At 29.3% G+C, this 20,117-nt stretch overlaps 1 protein-coding gene and 1 long non-coding RNA gene across 4 annotated transcripts in view; one reads left to right on the top strand and one right to left on the bottom strand.

The window, feature by feature from the left end:
• Positions 1 to 20,117, top strand: part of LOC106793502 — a 33,032-nt gene that overhangs the window by 9,982 nt on the left and 2,933 nt on the right. For all 3 annotated transcript variants that reach the window (XM_014760502.1, XM_014760503.1, XM_014760504.1), the window contains 3 exons: positions 241 to 418; positions 15,206 to 15,405; positions 19,998 to 20,089. In XM_014760502.1, coding sequence (XP_014615988.1) covers positions 241 to 418; positions 15,206 to 15,405; positions 19,998 to 20,089 — 470 coding nt within the window. The remainder of the gene's footprint in view (positions 1 to 240; positions 419 to 15,205; positions 15,406 to 19,997; positions 20,090 to 20,117) is intronic.
• LOC106793503 lies at positions 5,519 to 7,802 on the bottom strand. Its single transcript, XR_001382429.1, has 2 exons — positions 7,657 to 7,802; positions 5,519 to 6,566 (listed from the first exon to the last, which is right to left on the bottom strand). It is a non-coding gene; the product is annotated as an uncharacterized LOC106793503 (long non-coding RNA).

A 20,117-nucleotide genomic window follows, 5' to 3' on the forward strand; every position in this document is an offset into this window, starting at 1 on the left:
CATATAAATTTATCGTAACTGCGAAATTATTCAGTAGAATTGCTCTTTCAATTTTTTTTTTTTTTTTTTTTTTTCTTTTTCATCTTTTTTTTGGGGATGTCCCACGAGAACATCCTGATTGAATTTTTAAACAAATTTTATATCTCCATCACGAAAACTTTACAATAATAGACTAGAATGAACTTTTTCGTTCACTTTTGTTTTCTTCTTTCTCTAATCGTCTTTTCAACGCCATTTCAGTGCCGGATCATATTCGACCTCGAGTGCACAGCTTACCTGAAAAAGTTTACAATCCAAGAGCTTGCGATGATCTCTACACATTGAGGGAATTCAGTATAACTCATAAAGGAGTCGTCAATCGTGGAGATTCTATCATTTCTCGAGGCAGTAAAAGCAACACCTCGGTAAATAGTAGCAGGTAATTAATAGTATCTTTTTAAATACTGCATAAAACAATATATTTTTTATAGATGTTGCATTGCTATTTGTCGTACATTAATATTTTAAAATCTTGCACGAATTATATTGAAATAAATGAAAATAAATATTTACCGATTTGACAAGATTTCATTGAATTTAATAAATTCAACAAATTACACATACATATACACACACACACACATAAAAAAAATAAGATCAATTTTCACGAAATCACTAAAATTATTTAAAACGATAGATATTGTTCGAAAGATTTTTTTTTTTCCCCCAAAATAAATCGAAAAGAATTATTTTATAGGAAAACGATATTTTTTCATTGAAATCTACTGGCGCACGTCTTCGTTCTCCTTTTTGACGTAAGTAGGTTAACAAGGTGTGTAGAAATGCATATATATAGGAAGGAATGCTAGTCTTTATGGTCGAGAAAAGAGTTCGTTTGCAAAATTTCTAATCAAAAGGAGATCGTCAGATAAAGTTAAATATTGATAGAAGACATTTATTGTGTCTTTTTTAAAGGAGTTCGTCAATATCGATTTTCAAAGCCATTCGAAACAAATCTTTGTTTTTGTTTTTCATTGATCAAATCTCACAAAACTACACTTTAAACTTCATTTTAATTTTGTAACATTTGCCGATAGTTAATATATAACGTAGAGGATTTCTCGAAATAACTTATTTTCCAAATATTGTTTTTCCATATGTATCTATTTACTTTTCACATAGAAAATAATTGAAAATTGTTCGATAAAATGACTAATAAAGAAAATAAGATATACATTGTAATCCACATGGGAAAATTCGCAGAATATTTTCCGCGTCAGAACTTCATCCTGTTTTTCCTTATTCCCGTAGGTAAGTAATTCCGTTCGGGCGTAAAGGGCCAGTAGGTTTAACAAAATACAAGAGTTGACCTTTAAGATCGATTCTCGAGACAAAAGAATACCGTAATACTTACCTGGCGAATCGTATTAGGGTATTTTTCTTTTCTTTTCTTTTTTTTTTTTCTCATTTATTTCCTTCCAACCAAACATCCTTATTTTCTTCACCAAATCTTTTTAAATTTCTTTTTAATATGCGGAAAGATTGAAAGAATGAAAGGGATTCTTTGAATATTTTTCTGTAAATTATATAAATCGTATATTTTAAATATTTTAAAGAACAATAAGAGATTCATAATAAAAAAATGACTCTAGCGTTTCTTGATTTAAATCATATGTGTAGTTTCAAGGAACAGGGTACTGTTCAAGATAACGATAACACTGTACAAATACGTTCTTGTTAAGCTCGGAAAATAAGGGAGTTGCACACAAGGGAAAAATGATAGTGAATAATTGTGTCATGGTTGCAAGTGTTGTGTGTAAAAGAAGAACAACGAGTATATTTTCTTATATATAAAGAAAATACAGATGTATATACACGCACGTAAACACACACACACACAAACACCTGTTTTATTATCATCTCTCTTTTTTTCAGACTCAGAACAATGATGAGTGAAACACATCGATCATATTATTTTTAATTTACTCGAGAGAAGAAGAGTGGGAGAGGAAGGGAGAGAGAGAGAGCTGTTAAATCAGCTTTTTTGTCTGCGAATAAATAAGTTAAAATATATACCGAGGGTATGTCACTCAACTAGCAATAAATCAACGAGATTTCGGTATCGACGTCAGCAAAAGTCGCAAATGTTTTACTAAAAGTTTGTTCCTTGAGATAGAAAGTTATGGTTTAGTTAGGTTGTATCGATAACTCAATCTAACAGAACAATCTTTCCTCTTGTTTCGTATTTTTTTTTGTTTTTTTTATTAGCTCATCACAATTACACACGTAATTATTAACTTCTCGTCGATTATTAATTTCTTTTTTGTTTATTGGAAAAAAATAGAAACAAAACAATAATTTCTTTCTTTCCGTATCATTTACCAAAAGACCGAAAAAGAGAAAAAAGAAAAGGAGGGAAATAGGAATCGATCGGATGATAAAAATTTGTGTCACCTCGACTGGCTCGAGTTGGATATCCGAAAATTTAGTCGACTGAAAGATAGTTCTCGATAGGGAAAACGAAAGGGTGGAGATAAGACGATTTTGGCAACGACCCATCGAATGGTGTGCGAGCTTTCAAGCTTACGCTTATGTTCAGATAAGCTCTTTCACCTCTTTTTCTTTTTTTTTTTTTTTTTCTTTCTTTTCCACTTCATCATCATCATCATCGTTGTATTGTGTTTGCTTGTGTTAGGCTAGGGTTACAATAAAAAGTCGTTCGATAAGTCAGCCCTTCGTCAGAAATAAGGGTACTGGGTTAGACGCGTCGTCGTCTTTCCTAATAGTTTCCAAACTACAACAATCGCCGAGAAACTGTCTGCTTGCTACTTGCTAACGATTTTCCGGTCCTCTTTCTTTTCTTTTCTTTTCTTTTCTTTTCTTCAGAATATAAGAAACGTTCTCTTCTACGTGAACAGAAAAAAGAAAAAGTCGAAGAAAAAAGAAGAAAAAGGTGAAAAGATCTCGAGTATTTTACCCCTCACTCCTCCCCTCAGACTTTTTTTTTCCTTTTTTCACTTTGGAACGTTCTTTTCTCAGCAATAGGATCGACTACTGACACGTTATTCAAGGGATTTCAGTTTCTTTTCGAGCCTTGGAACTTTTTTCTTTCTCTCTCTCTCTTCGTTTCTTTTTTTTCTATCTTTCTTTATATCTATATTCTTCTTATCACCATTTTGGCTGTCACACTAGAGTATTTGCTCTTGAGAAAAAAGAATAATGTTTTTGGACAAATGACAAACGAATCTTTTTCTCTCATGTGAAATCAACGTTGAAGGACTGATAAAGTGTGTATTATAATGATTTATTCGATTTTCTTTTGGGATTATCCAGGATATAACCGTACACCTGAAAAGAGGGAGGGAGGGGGGAGGGTCGTAAAGTATAATTTTTTATTTGACTTGCCTTTTTCTTTTCTTCTTTTGTTTATTTTTAATGTTTTCAGAATGAAAACATGATCTCGCGTATTCGTTAAATACAAATTTCTGTTTTGACGTTTTATCATTTATATTTTAGCGAGGAAAATTGAAAAAGCCTATCAGATGTTTTACATTCGGCAAATTAAAAGTTACAGAGCCAACTGCAAACAGATAGTACCCGTGATTCAATAAGAATCTTTATTTCGAAAGTTATATTTTGAATGTGGATAACAATTGAGAATGATCATATCAGATTCAAAATAAGTTTAATTAATTGTTCGTTCATTTATAATAGAATTATTTTTCGAACTTGTTTAATTTCTTTTTTTCAAATTTTCTAAAACAAAAATAAACGGAGTCATTTTTTTTGTATTTTTAACATAAGTTGATCTAATCGATTAATTGCGTTTGAGGTTTATACTCGTCATGAAGAAATGACAATATTTTGTGTTATCGGTTTATTTTTACGGCACAATTTAGGTATATACACTTTTCAAAAAGACCATCACTGCTAATTGATAAAATATTACAACAAATAGTAATTACTTTTCTTTCGCATTACGAGTATACTAATCGTAACAAAAATTATCACAATTTATTCATAACGATATCATAACTAACTGGTTAAAAAATAATTGTATTTCTTTTTTTCAAAGAATAGCAATGAAATGAGATATATCATTTTATGTTGCAGAAAAATGATAAACAATAGAATGAAATAGCGTTGTTTGTATAGCTAATGTATAGCTAATGTATACAGATATATCTCAATACGTTAAGAAAGCACAAGTACAAATTTGTCGACTTCGAAAATAGCTTACAGAATACACAAAACATGCGTAATACATACCGCGTTAGTAACTTTTTACTGTCTCTTGGTTGTTCCCGTCGTCATGATTTTCAAGTTTAAACTTGATGCACGAAGTGGAAAAAGATAAAAAAAAAAAAAAAAGAGAGAGAAACCATATCGTTCTCTCTCCTATATCCCTTGGGATACTTCATATTATTTTCTTGTCATTTCTTTGCTTCCAGCTAAAACCATTCTCCTTCTGGTTCTTATTCCGTTTCTTTCTCTTTTTATGAAAGAATAGAGATAAATATATAAATATCGATCGCATTAGATTATCTGAATTTTACAATTTCAATAACTATTTTTTCTTTTTTTCTTTTGCATTGCATGATTAAATAAAAGAAAAATTGTACTATTACGCGTTTTCGCGTAATATTGACGTTATTTAACTGTTTTGTTAGAACGTTGATATTTATAGTTAAACGGTTGAGATCTGATATCGGTTAGATTACGATATTGATCGCGTTGAACGTACGACACATTTTCTCGGATATCGATTTGACAGATAAAATACAATAGTTCTTCGCTAATTAATTTGTTTAAATTACGTTATTCTATATATTTTATATATAAATTAAATTTTTCGAATAATTTATTCAATATTCCGTTATAAATGTTAGTTGTAATATATATTCGTAAATAGTTTCTAATGTTTCAGAATGTAATTATTTATATTTAAAACGAAACAGTTCGGTGGAAGGAAATAGAGAAAACAGATATATGGAAGAGATCAACGAAATAAACGCGTATGTTCTTTGTACGAATTGTTTAGAACCATAAAGACATGATTATCTTGCCAAGTATGAATCACTTTGTGGCTGGCAGCGTTGAATTTAGTCAACGACAAACGGCTCACCAACCGTGGAATTCGTTTAAACTCTGTCGGTTGTAGGGTTTGTACAATTTTAGAATAATGAAACGGTAAAGATATCATCGCGTTTTTCTTTAAACATATTGCTTTCTTTTTTACTTCCATTCGTAACGAATTACGACTCGTGTATATCTATACGTTTTCTCTTTCATTAAATTTCAATCAAAAGGTTTTACATTTTAATAAATTACAAAACAAAAAGAGAGAGAAAGAAATAAAAACAAAATATTTCACATTTCTATAATTTATATAATTACTTATTATATATTTGTTTTTTTTAATTTATGTTCTCTTATATTAAAAGTAAAATAATTTGGTTCTTTTTAGCAATTATTATATCCGTAACAAATATTATTAAGAAAATTATTGATTAATTATTATGAACAGAAGAACAAATTATTTGCGTTTGTACGTATTTGTTTGAAAAATTTTATTATACAAAGATTAATTAATGCATCGAGATGAAAATCGGATGTGTCGAGACATGACAATGACGGAATATTTGCACGAAAAGGATTGGGTTAAGGAGAAGGGGGAGGTGAGTGTCCAATACTCGGTTAAAAGACGGGTAAGAAAAAGGTAAAAAGAAAAAGGTAAAAAGAAAAAGGTAAAAAGAAAAAGGAACGGGGCTCTTTGCTATTTGGCGGCGAACCACGGCGTTTGGAGTGGAGCCAAAATCGTAGTCGAGACTTCTAAATGTTCTTCAGTATATTCGTCTTTTTCTTTTTCTTCTTCTTCTTCTTTATCTTCTTTTTCTTGTCTTTTTATTAAGCGTAGACGTCTTCAATTGCGATTGGCATTCCCAATTCTCTATCCTTGACCCGTCGTCGTTCAGTAAAAAACTCGATTTTTCCTTCCAATAAGAACTCCACATTGATTCTCGTTCATGATCTTCTATTACTTTTTTTGTTGTTGTCCTCTTGCTCGTGTTATTCGCAAATAACATTTAATATAATGAAGATATTTTATATATATATAAAAATTGAATCGAAGGAAATGACTTCTCGTTAGTACGATAAAAATTTCATTAAAATTAACGAATATCTATATACAATATCGAAAATTATTATTATGATATGACATTCGATAACGAAGGAATTTCGTCTTCATTTTCTATCCAATAGATTGTACTAACTAGTCGATTGAATAATTTAACAAACCGTGCTTTAGTCTCGACCACGTTCGCGGTGCTTGCCCACTTGATTTTCCTGGGACTCTAGGATATCGCCGCGTGATGATTATTATTCATCTGTGTATTCAACAGACTCCTCGTACTCCATCGATCGTTGTGACCTGCTCGACGATGTGGTCACCGATTTAATGGAAGTCGACGACTCGATTACGGATTTGGTTTGTACGCTCTGCGTGCTCTGCGACGATTTCACAGACTTCAATGCCGATTCAACGTTCAACGATTGCTCGACCAGGCTACTTGCTGCATCGTTTGCTGAAAAATCGATTTCTATATTATTTTATATGTTTTTTGTTTCTTTTTATTTTTGTCTTATTAACTTCAGATTTTAGTCCGAAAAAATATTCAGATTTTAGTCCGAAATTGTGTGTTTACAATATATGTTATTTATATCGCACGATAATTTTATTATTACTATGGGTTTCAATAATTTTCCTATTTTCCAAAACGAAATATTTATTTTTGTTGCCCTTTTTTTCGTATGGAAAATATTCGGACGTGAAATTTATTTCAGCATAAATTTTACTTGAACGTAGAAACATATATATAATTTTATCTTTAAGAAATAATTAGATGTTCATTTTTTCCTTCTAATACCTTCCTTTAGAATGGTATTTTGATAAATGTTTACTTTAATTTCATTTATTTTATGGATTTTTAGAATTCTATAAGTTTCAGGATCTGGACTTTTTTTAATACAATTAGAATCTCGGAATAATTATCAATTATCGTTTGTTAATTAATAATGTGCTGACTAAGTTATAAGATAGTTTCAAGTCCTTACAAGTGGTTTTTATTTGATGAATAATCAGAGTTCTATGAACTTTTTTTCAGAAATCAAAATACGAATAGAGTCTCGTAATCGTCCACGATTATTATTTATTAATCACGTGAAGAATATTTAGTTTAATATCGAACAGCAGACGTCAAACAAATGTCACTGATATTCGAAATTATTATATATAGTATACGTTATAATATATTTTCTAAAAAATTCGTAAACATAGCTCGTGATATTTTTTAGCAAACAAAATTTTTGCATAATTGTATCAAAAGAAAAATTTCAACAATAAATTACACAAAGGAGGAATATAATTCCAATAGAGTAAGAACAAAATTAAACTTATTATTAAAAAAAGAAAAAAGAATATAGAAAATAGAATAATAGAAAGAGAGATAGAAAGGAAGAAAATATTTTTTTTCTTAACAAAAAAAATAAAATAAAATAAGAAAAACAAATATTCGAAGATAAAAGAATAAAAATAAAATTTGGAAAGAAATGATACAATTTCGTTCGTTTAAGAATATTTTCAAAAATTTTTATTTCCTCATTTATGATTCTTACCTTTAGCAATCTCCATGACTGTAGATGTGTTTTTGAAATTTCGAAGATTAGTATGAAGGAAAGAAACGGTGTGTAGTCTGATGACACGAACCGGTCGAGATCGAACATACGAGTGAGTAGAACGACGGAGTTTCGGGTTATTCTAAACCAGCTCGTATGAGGATGAAGGACGAGGTGGAGGAGTAGGGTAATGATCACGTGGTAGATGACGATAGGCTTGATATACGGGGGATGCTTCGGAAAAGTCTTCAAGAAAGATGCAACGAAGAATATTCGAGGAATTTCGGATGGCTCACAAATGAGTTTGTCACTCCTCTCGATGACGCTCATCTTTCTTCTTCTTCTTTTTTTTTTTATCTTATGTCATCCGAAAAGAAAAAAAAAACTCTATTTATTCGTGAACACATAAAATTCTTCGAATTAATATTATATCATATAATTATTAATTTCAAATCTAATATTATACAATTGAAATTGAATTAAAATTTAAATCGAATAGGAACATTAGATTCGAAAAAAGCGATTAGAAATAAAGTTGCTATTTCCGCTAGAAAAGAAAATACACACACACACACACACACATAGAAAAAAAAGAAAAAGAAAATAAAGCACAAAATCGTTTTATATTTTTTACGCTTAATTAATCTGCTTAATTAATCTGCTTAATTAATCTTAAATTGGAACTTAAATTAACTAACTCCGGGTATAACGTAGAAAATTGTTATTTTCTTCATTTAATGTTTTCGAATCTTATCATTTTACTTTAATCTTCTTTAGCAAAGAGAGACTTTAAATAGAATTGGATTATAGGAAAACTTATGAATCGATGTTCGGTGAACGATTAAAAGCGATTAGACATTTAGTTCCTTAAGCAAGAAAAGAGAGAGAGAGAGAGAGACATTACTCGTGTTCTATTTCGAATCAGTCTAGTACGGTCGTTCACTTATCTAAGCGTTTTATCATTTTATTTAGTTTCTTCATCGAATTCAAACCAACCCTTAAATTCTCAGTAGAACTCGAATTAAGCTTATTTAATACACCGGACGGATTTTCATTCATATCTCTGTTACAACGAAGAGAGATTATGGTTTCTGATGTTCCTGTCGTTCACGTTCACCACGTTCTCCCTCATTTCTCTGGTTTCTCTATCTCTCTCTCTCTTTCTTTCTCTCTCTCTCTCTCTAACTCCCTTAGCAGTTTCGATTTTCCGCTGAGATGCGTCGAATGCGCTAATTCGAGCGTGCTCGAAATGTGATTAATACGATAATTAATAGCTTAAAGGTCATTTCATGAATCCCGATCAAATTTATCAAAATGAATATCATTATTTTTTTTTTTAGCAATTAGAGAATTTTATTCAATGGAAAACGATTTCGTCAATTAATTTAATTATTTCGATATAATATGTGTTTGATTATATTATATTATTAACTTATTAACGAGTATTCATAATTATTAATGTATCGGAAGAAGGTTCAACAAATTTTCTTCTTCTTTTATGTATAAAAAAATGTATTTTATTCATAGAACACGTAAGGTGTTTATGGTGAAAAGGTTACAGATAAAAAGGAACATTAATTTCGTTAAAATATTTCTTTGTATATTCGTAAATGAATAGTTAGGAAAATCGAGAAAGAAGGCTGTCGGAAATTCCGACATTTGAGTTTCTGAAAATATTCCTTCCAACTCACAAAGTTTTATTTCAATTTGTTTCTTTTATATACGTTGAATATATAAGAGGTGAAAATAAAAGTTCATCGGCATTTAGAATTCTCGTGGTGTTCCGGTAAATTCCAAGGATAGTGGATGTATCTTATTGTCTGGAATTAAAGAAGGTAAATTGAAAAGGGGTACGGTGGGGTGGAAGGAGGTGTGTGCTCTACTTATGTATAATACAATAGAAATTCTCAAGAGAACGATGTGAAATTACCGAGATTAAGATTTAAATATTGCGGTTGAAAATAATTTGCATAATTATCTTAGACAGGTTTGATTAAATGAGAAAATCAGTAACATCCTTAACGCTACTTCAATAAATTTAGTAAACGTTTATAATTGCACATATTATGCATTATTTACTTCAATCATAAATATATTTGTCAGTCATAAATATATATATACATTCATTTGTATTATACCACAGAGATGTAAATAAGATATTTATATTTTCGAGTATTTAAGGATTACTGCCAAATGTATTCTTGTGTTTTCACTGTCTGTCTGTCTTCGGATAGCAGAAACATAAATTGGTTAAAATACGTTGTACGTTGTGAGTCATCATACCAAGTCAGAAATTCTTCAGCGCCTTAAAACTTAACGATGTCTGTTCCATATAAAACATATGTTAGTGATTTTTAACGACGAGTGAATCTAAAGTCGTACGGGAATATGAAGAATACGTTGAGTGAAAAACTTTTTCTTATACTCTCATTAGCAATTTTCTGAATACATTTGTGTATATACGTAAATATGTTGCTTTATTTTTTATATCATTTGCTTTCTCTCCCTTTTTTTTTTTATCTAGAAATCAATATATACTTCTCCGTGCACAGATCGGTTGTTCCCCTCTTCAACGAATCGTAAAAATAGCTTTATTAATTTTTCCTTAATACATATTTGAAAGAACCTTTCCTAAGATAGTATATCATCTATACCTTTACACGTAATTCTGGTTTTCACGGACCTATCATTCCAACACACATCAATTTATTATATATTAGACGTAAGTCTCTTGTGTTATCTTAAATTCATCAAAAATTATTCTGTAGATCTCTTGGCCATTTAATATTTCAGGATGTTAACCTTTCAAGGGTTTTCATTCGACCATCCATTGTGCCCACGAAAAGGAAATAAATATTCTAAGATAAGAACATCACATTTACTATAACTTTTCCTAGTTTGGAATAAACTGATCCCAAGAACATAGAAATGTCCTATACTTGCATTTAATTCGAAGAATCGTCACGTTTATCAGAATCTAAACAAGAGAAATTTTGATGACACTCTCGTGGGATTTGACATCGTTTCAATGAAAATGATAATGAAAATACTTATCAATTAATTAATTAAATGAAAGAAAATATGTTGAACAAATTCGAAAAAGTTGAATATATTTACTTCGGATGTTCTCGGGTATTCTCGTATTTCGTCAAATAAAATTTTCTCTTACTATTGATCGCTCACGAGATCTTCAAAAGTTCTAAGTTTGTCGGTTATATGGAAAGAAATATAAGTTTGAGTTTGAAAGTTTTTAAGAAACTTTGTTTGAAAAATTATCAAGGTGAATAAAGAAAAACGTACCTATGATCCAATGATAATATAAAAAGAAGAAAATAATTTTTCGTATTTTTTCAACACTTATATTTAGATCATTGTCTCACAGATAACTAGATAAGATCTAAAGATTCTTAAGTCATCGTTCATTTAAAACAATCGACGTGATTTTTCAGATTGATAATCGATGATTCATTTAGTTACTATTGTAAATAATCACGAATTTCTCAGACACGCGCGAGATGATTCGATAAAATGAATCAGAAAACCTTTCGGATGGTCGAGGAAAAATGTCGAGGAAAATTATCTAAATCAAATATTTTATGGATTGCATTCAAAAATCTATCTCATGGATGAAATTAATTTTAACGAACATTTTCTCACGATTTCTCGTATTCTCGTAAATCTTAGCATTAAGTATTTTCTATTTTTGTACATCCACGCTCTTGAAGTTGCTCCCTCTTTTTCTTACTTTCCCTACTTTTTTTTAGTGGGTAGATGAGGAGGAGGGAAGTTTAAAGAGAATTCGCTTAGTCAGGAAGAAATCATTAGATCGTATTCGTGCGTATATACGAAAAACAGAACAGCTGAAAAGAATAAATACTTTTGAGGGAGTTCGTGAATTTCGGAAAAGAAAATCAACTTAAAACGAATGGATCTCGTTTTAATGAAGCTTATTCCAAAATCGTAAATCGTTCGGGTAGGAAGGTCTCGTTAAGTTTTAAGTTTTCAAATATAAATACATTTATTTAAACAAACATATTATAAACACATATATCATTTAAATTATAATATATTTGGATCTTTTGCGTTTTTATTTATACTGATGATCGATGATCTTACTCTCTCGATATTTCATATTTCTTTATAAATCTTAGAAGATAAAATATAAAACGGAATATAAGTTATTCTCGAACGATTACATCGGCATTTCTGTAAAGAAATTCCTTTTTATCGAAGACATTCTTCCCATCGATTCTTGCCTTTTGTATTGAGAGCCCTTTGCTTATTTGCCAATTTCCACTTTTTACTATAAAAGCAGAATCACGTATAATACGATAGTTCGAATGTGAAAGTTTCATAACTTAATATAATTGATAAAAAACTTATTGTAGTTTGAAATTCCTTTTTCTATCGTTTTCATTGGACCTTTATAAATACTTATTTGACAAATATATTTTTTATTTCAAAAGATACATATAAAATAATAACTCGTATCACGGTAATTAGCGTAATTATGTTAAACTATCATTAATTAGATCAATTGGATTAATTATGACAATTATCGTTTGAAATATAATAACGATTAGGAATCGTTCGTAAAATAACATATATGTTCTCGTTGGATATTGATTTTCCTTTTCCTATATTTTATCTTAACGCAAACCAAAAAAATACATCCATGTTTTTTCTTCATCTTTGAGAATTTTGCTGAGAAGCTTTTTTTATTTGATGAAAGAATATCGCTTTTAGCTAGAACATACTCGCTGACTTCAAATAGCCGAAGTAAATATTTGTCTCGGATTTTCTTCTTTTCTTGGTCACCCTCAGTTAAAACAGAAAGAGAGACAGAGAGAGAAAAAGAAATAGAGAGACGTTCGTTTATATATAACATGTTCTACCTGCAGCCAGCCAATCGCAATACCGCGTGCCAAACATAACAAGTACGGAGTAACAGCTTTGTTCTTGGCCTCTGAAACGACCACGTGAAATTATGAGACTACCTTGTCCATTTCCTTCGCGACACGTTTAAACGATGAGCTTTGAGACTACGTTAATTTGGATGATAATTAATCCCATCATCTGGTAGTCCTATTCCATCAACTGAGAAGAGGAAAAGAGAGAGAGAGAGAGAGAGAGAGAGAGGGAGAGGAAAGTTCGTCTGTTAAAAAGCAAATGGATTCAAACAGCTTTCAAAGTTTAAGATTAATTCACATTTTATTACATTAACACAGTTTAACATTAATTTTCTCATCTATTTGATTAATTTTAATATAGAACGATAACTACAATGATATCGAAGATAGGGGATGTTTCAGTGTAGGGGTTCTCTTTTTAAATATGAAAATCAGCCAACTTTAGAGAAATCATAAAAAGGAATTTGTTACTTCATGAAAATGAGAGGCTGCTGTTATTTCTGTAAATTTCTTTCTCCCTCTATTTCTTTCTTTTATTCTCAAAGATAAGGAACTTTGATATCTTCGAAGGACATTAAATCTTGTTCATTTTTTTCTTTTTTTTTTTTTTCAAATTAGTAATAACTCGACTTATGAAATTTATTTCAAAGGATTTATTGATAGACATTTATTTATTTATTGATAAATGCAAAATGGTTTATCGTCTTTACAAACTTTTTTATTTACTCATATCAACGTATATAATATCTACCAATTTTTTATTTTGTTTTTTTTTTTTCTCATTACTTTAATTTCATTTAATGTAAATCTTTTTATATATTCGTCTTTCTTTTGTGAAATTCCGATGGACTTGCTTTATCGTACGAATTTTATAGTCACTTTACGAATGACCGATGAGTTTATAGATATTTTTCATGGATTCGGTATCCTATCGTTTGAAAAGTATTTTTTCCAAGTTAATATAACGATAAAAAAGAAAAAGGAAAAAAGAGAAAAAACAAAGACAAAAAATTGGATGGACGCTTCGTTTTTAATTGCGGAGTTGTGGAGTTCATCGATCGAACGGAGTAAACGTATTTTTTTTTTTGGGAGTACTTCCACGTGTGTGTAAAGATCTTAAATAAAAAATTATATTCCCTTTACGACGACGTAAAATATTTATTTATTTATTTATTTTTTCGTCGATATTATTTCATACGTTTTATCATCATTCATAATAAATAGATGACATTTTATTTTGCACGCGCGCAAAAAAAAAAATGTAAAATACAATTGATTAGAAAATTTCGATTGTAAGAATCGTTTAGAATTATTTTCCCTGAGAGAAATTCTTTTTAGAGGTGCAAAGAATATCTCAGTATCTTTCTCTTTATCTCGCTTTTTCACTTTATTTTATGTAACAGAAAAAGAGAGGATGAGAGAAAGAGAGAGAAAGAGAGAGAGAGAGGGTGGATTCGAAGTTAGGGGAGGAAACCGATCGAAGTAGCAAAATTCAGGCCGATCCGGAGCTTCCGTGCCTACCGTCTCTTGCATTTCGATCATTATTTCCTGACCTCCTATATATTTCAACTGGATATCTCTGGAATCATTTTTATTTACTTTTATCCTTTTTCATGTCAATTCCAAAAGACAAATTTTTTTAACTTAAACTTTATATTCATTTTGATTTTGAATATAATTCAATCAATTTTTCAACAGCACTGTTCTTAATTGAATATTTATATACAAAGAAAGATAAAAAGATTTAAAAACTTATTTTAAACTTCATATCTAGATAGGGAAAATATTTGATATAATTTATTTCTATTGTTTTAATTTTTAATTTGATATCATTGAACGGGATCTCTTCTTTAAATGCTTTTCTATCATAGATATGTATAGATTTAATATCTAATGTTAAATCTAAAATGTAAATTAGTCATAGTGTGACGTATTGACAATGATTTTCTTTAACCTTTTTGGCGAGCACGTGAAAACAATGCTATATTATACGCATGATGCAAATCATTTATTTGGCAATTTGCCGTGTATTTCTTGAAAAGTTTTCTGATTTACGAAATCCATTAGTTACTTGGAAAGATTTATTAACAAATATGATAAAATATAGAATTTGATCTGTTTTCTTTATCATTATTGACACTAAGTTTCAATTCTTTTTCAAAGTTCATTAATTTTATATTCGAGAAAATCAGTTTAAGTTTTGAATTCGATGGTGGGACGACCTCGTGATGCTCCTCGATTACTCGAGAGAATTGGCACGATGACTTGAAAAAACCATTACCGCGGCACTGATGAAATCCCATGAGACAAAGTTTTATCGAGTTTTGTCTGGAAAATAAATACTCGTTGTTCGAATATATTTTCAATTTCATTTACATTTTAAGATCTTCTTTTTATTTTTATTTCTATTCTTATTATTTATTTGAGTTATTAATGATCAATCATAAAATATATCATTGAAATGAAGTTAACGTTAATGACTTTTATTTACTATTAATTTAAGTTTAGTTTTAAATTTGGGATTTGTGAGCTTACGAAAATAAAGGGAAAGCTTATCAATGTTGGATCAAATATATATCGAAGTTTTCGAAAGTTTTGGATCAGCGTGTTAATCCATTCATTTTTTATATTATTCCCAGAAATAGCAATGTGTCGGGTGAGAGGTCACCATTCGAAGGATCCTGTTGCAGCGGTCAAGGTGATGAAAGTAGCGAAAGTGAAATTGAAGAAATACCCAAATATAGGGTAGTTTTACTCGGTGATTCTGGAGTCGGGAAAACGGCCTTGGTATCACAGTTCATGACCAGCGAGTACATGAATACCTACGACGCTAGTTTAGGTAATTACATATATTTTTTTAATTATTAAAAATATTAGGTATAAGGTATTTTTCGAATTCTGCATTATTGTGATCACGTATGCTATGCTTAACATCTTTAATTAATTTGTTTAGTGGTCTTTTATTATCACTTGTTTTATTTTTCTGCCACTTAATTTTAGCTTGACTTTTTAATTTTATTTATTATGCATAATATTGCTAGGATATGACCGGGATTTTTCTCTGGATAAAACATTTTGAGATATTTAATTATTAAAGATAATTCAAACTTTTAAATGAAACTTATTTTTTTACGTGGCAGTTGATTTTCATCGAGTAATCAAATATACAAAAAATGATTTCATAGAATTTATATTCGCCGGGTCTTCTTCTTTCTGAAATCTTTCAAATGCGAGAAAGTAGAGACTTTAAAAAAAGATTCGTATGTACTTGGATACGTATCATGTTTTCATTTAAATCTTTTTGTTTTTTTTTTTTTTTTTTTTATAACAGAACTTGTGGATAAATTTTCAATCAATACGATATAATAATCGATCGATCATTTAGAAGTTCATCTCAATACTTCATTTTCTTAGTTTCACGTAGCAAGCAATCCGTTAATGGAACCTGCCGTGTTACGTGATATTGGATTGCTGTGATATTTGAGAAAAAGAATAAAGATAAAGAATATGAGAGAGAGAGAGAGAGAGAAAGAGAAAATACAGAGAAAGAAAAAAACAATAGAGAAAAAGAGAGAAAATATTCGTAGAATTATAGAGAATATTTACTAACACATTTATATATATGAGTATTTTCGCATGCGTCGGTACGGTTCTTTCATGATAAGAAAATGAAAAATATAGAGAAAATAATACAACGGACCAACCCACGCCGTCTTTTCTATTTCTTATCTTACATTCAAAATACTCTTTTCATATATAATATATATGTTAGCGTTATAGCTGGAAATCCGCCATTGTTAGTATCAGAGATTGCAATGCTGTAAATTGTACAACTTTGCTAATTCTTTGAAAAATTTCGGTAAATATTTTTTATACTTAAAGTGAATAAATTTTAATGAAACTTATATTAAATTAAAGTACACTCATTTGTCTACGCATAGAATACCATATCGAGTTATAAATTTAGCATGTAAAGTTCAAAAAATGTCAGAGAATGCAATGCTGTAAATTGTGCATCTATGCGATTTCTTTGAAAAATTTCGGTAAATATTTTTTATACTTAAAGTGAATAAATTTTAATGAAACTTATATTAAATTAAAGTACACTCTTTTGTCTACGCGTAGAATACCATATCGAGTTAAAAATTTAGCATGTAAAGTTCAGAAAATATCAGAGAATGCAATGCTGTAAATTGTGCATCTATGCGATTTCTTTGAAAAGTTTTGGTTTAGCTGAATTTTTCAATTTCCGATTTCGTTGGATGGCATTGATAACAATGCCGAGGAATTACTAGCAATGACTGATTTCCGGTTTCGACGGTACATATATATATATACGTATATACATATATATTTATATATATGTGTATATTTTATGTAATACTTTTTTGAATGAATTTTATACGACAATTTCGCCCGCGGAAATAAGAATCCATGTGATGGATTTCGTTCTTTCACATAAAAAAGAAAAAAAGAAAGAGGGAAATAGAAGAAACATTTTATCGTTCAAAGGAAGATGTGTGTTGTATACATCCGCGAAGGAAAATTTATCGTGACAAACGTGACAAAACTACAGGTTCTTCGAACAAATTTTCTTATCTTTTACAAAAGTTTTAGAGATGTTCCTTAAAGAAAAAGAAAAAGAAGGAGAGGGTGAGAGAGAGAGAGAGAGAGAGAGAGAGAGAGAGAGAGAGAGAAGATCTTTTCTTTTTTTTGAATCTATTATATGTATATAACATTGAGTTGAAAAATATTGATATTTTGTCGACTAATCAAAATAATGTTATATAAATGAATAATTAATTTGTCATGACGTAATTATTATATTCATGTTACTTTTTTGTAGATAATATAATAATACTCTGGTATAAAAAATATAAACAATAATTTTTTTTCCCGTGACATTTAAAACGGATGATCATTGTTGGAAAATATTTACAGTCGAAAAATTCGAGTTGTACTTTGTTAAAAATATTAATTATAAAAATACACTCGAATTAACACAGAGAAGGATTAAGTGTGTCTTAAAGTCTCATAAATGTAACGATACACCTTCACGATTTTCTAAGCATTTCACGGTAGAGACGTGCTAGTTTCCGGACAAATTATGACGTAAGCTCGTTTAGTGTTTCATTTATTCTTTTGCGGTGAAAATTTGTAGCATAACTTGTTAACCTAGTAACAAGTATAACTCATCGCAGGAGTAGTATACTCGAGACTCGGAATGTTCCTCGTTAAATACAATAATTGTGTCATAGCAAATTTTCGTTAAGTTTATGGCTGTTCTTTCTGTAGATTTTCTTTTATTTTTTTTTATTTGTTTCTTTCCTTTATACTATTTCCTTTCGTTATAAATAAATGTAAAGGTATTACAGATTTTGTATAATCCTTTACCAAGGATACCCTTTAACGAGACTCCCTAACGATCGATTTTTTTTTTCTTTCTTTTTTTATTCAATCCATTAAAAGTTTTAGTAGATTTTAAATAACGTTTGTGTAACATCAATGGAAATCACTGAAAGGAAGAATCTATCTGTATTTTGTCTTTTCAATCTCCTTGTTACTATAATTCTATATTTGATATAATATATAATATAATATCTATTAATTGTGCTTTTTTATCGACTTACTTACTAACTTCTTATAAATTCATATACAATTTTCTTATTTCTTACAATAACCAGTTTTTTGATGTATAATCAAATTATTTTTATATGCTTTCTCAAAAACGTTTAAGTATTTTAAGTAAAATTACAGGTTTTTACGATTTAACTGAAATATACAATATAACGTTGTACCATATAAATTTATGTAACGTCCTTTAAATCGTTCGGAATTAATTTGAAGTCTATATATACAACACGGTCATGTTACATCATTGTTAACAAACGCATTATCTCGATAACTCTATATGTATTTGGATTATTTAAATGTCGCTTGATTAACGCGATTATGAAATGAGACGATTGATAGATAAATATCTATGTGAAATTCGATGTAAAACAGGATTTAATTAATTCGTAATTACTTCTTACGTTATCGCAAATGATCATTATGAATATATAATTGATATGCGTAACAATCATGTGTCCATTTAATGTCAAAGAGAGTAAACGTTTTTGATATTTTTTTTCCGTTTACAAGGACTTTCTCTCTCTCAGAAAGTGATTAATATAACTCGACATATATTTTATTCTCAGCGTGTCATAATGGAGATTTCATGTATCGTTTTCATAAACGACCAACGTTATTTACGTCTGTGCATTTGTAACCGGTCGTTTACAACATTAAGATGTTCATTATTCACATTTTGTCTTAATACGTGACGGATCAAAATATAGAACGAAATATCGTTCTTTTCTCGGAATCATTTTTTTTCACAAATTTAGTCGCAGAAAATATATTCGAAGGAAAAAAATTTTAATAAAATAAAACACGGCGGAAAGAGAATATCTTTTTGATTATATTTATGTGAATATTTGTAATCGGCAATATAATGTAAATTTGCTTACAATATTAATGTAAATTAATTTTAAATAGGTAATATATTGTAATCAATATCAGGAGAATATTAAATTAATGATATAATTCAAATATTAAATAATCAATTTATTCAATGATGTAAGATATATCTATAATGCAATATATAAGCAATAGAACAATTGTTATTTCTATAATTGTGTAATATAATGTTATCTTCTAAATTTTCATTTATTAAGATCGTTGATCAAAATCATGTATTTTTTTTTCATTTATTTTCCTCGTAAAATGTCAAGAAAAGTAACGATTTACAACGTTCTTTTTCTTCATTAAAGTGCGAACGGCCATTGGGATACATCGATCAATCTGACAAGCGAATCTATTTTCCAGGACTTTAGCATTTAAGTTTATGCACTAATCCTTTTGTGTAATCAGCTATACGGATGAACTTTTTGGAGCGTTATATAATCATGATTAGAAACGTACACACAAAGCTACGTAGAGCTTCGTGTCCGGTGATCGATTCTTCCTTTACTTTGAGTCGACTCCGTTGGATTTACGTATTCTCTCATAATCAGATAAATCGTAAACAAAGAAAAATAATAATGCTTAATATACGTACACAGAAAATAGTATATTTTTTTTCTAAATATTATATTTTATATTTTCTTTGAGACACTATAAATTATTTTCATACCAATTATTTATCAAATTTATAATATTTTAATAAAATTTTTAAAAAATTGTAGACAAAAATAATTACAAAATGAGGCTGCAAAAACGTGACATTATGAGTATATGCAGAGATATATAATATTTAAAATATACAGATACCTACGCAAAATATAATTAAAGAGAGAAAAATTATTTCATCTTTTTAAGCTCTCGAGCATAATAATTTTCAGTTTACGAATAGCAATTCCATTCGTGTATTTTTTTTTTCTCTTGCAGATGACGAATTTGGTGAGAAAACAGTCTCTATTTTGCTTGATGAAGAAGAATCCGAATTAATCTTCATCGACCATCCCCATATAGAGATGAGCGTGAGTAAACATTGCTTTTAGGATACTA

The sequence above is a fragment of the Polistes canadensis genome, unplaced genomic scaffold (assembly GCF_001313835.1).
Source record: "Polistes canadensis isolate GaletaPanama2010 unplaced genomic scaffold, ASM131383v1 scaffold_14, whole genome shotgun sequence".
In the NCBI taxonomy this organism is placed as follows: Eukaryota; Metazoa; Arthropoda; class Insecta; order Hymenoptera; family Vespidae; genus Polistes; species Polistes canadensis.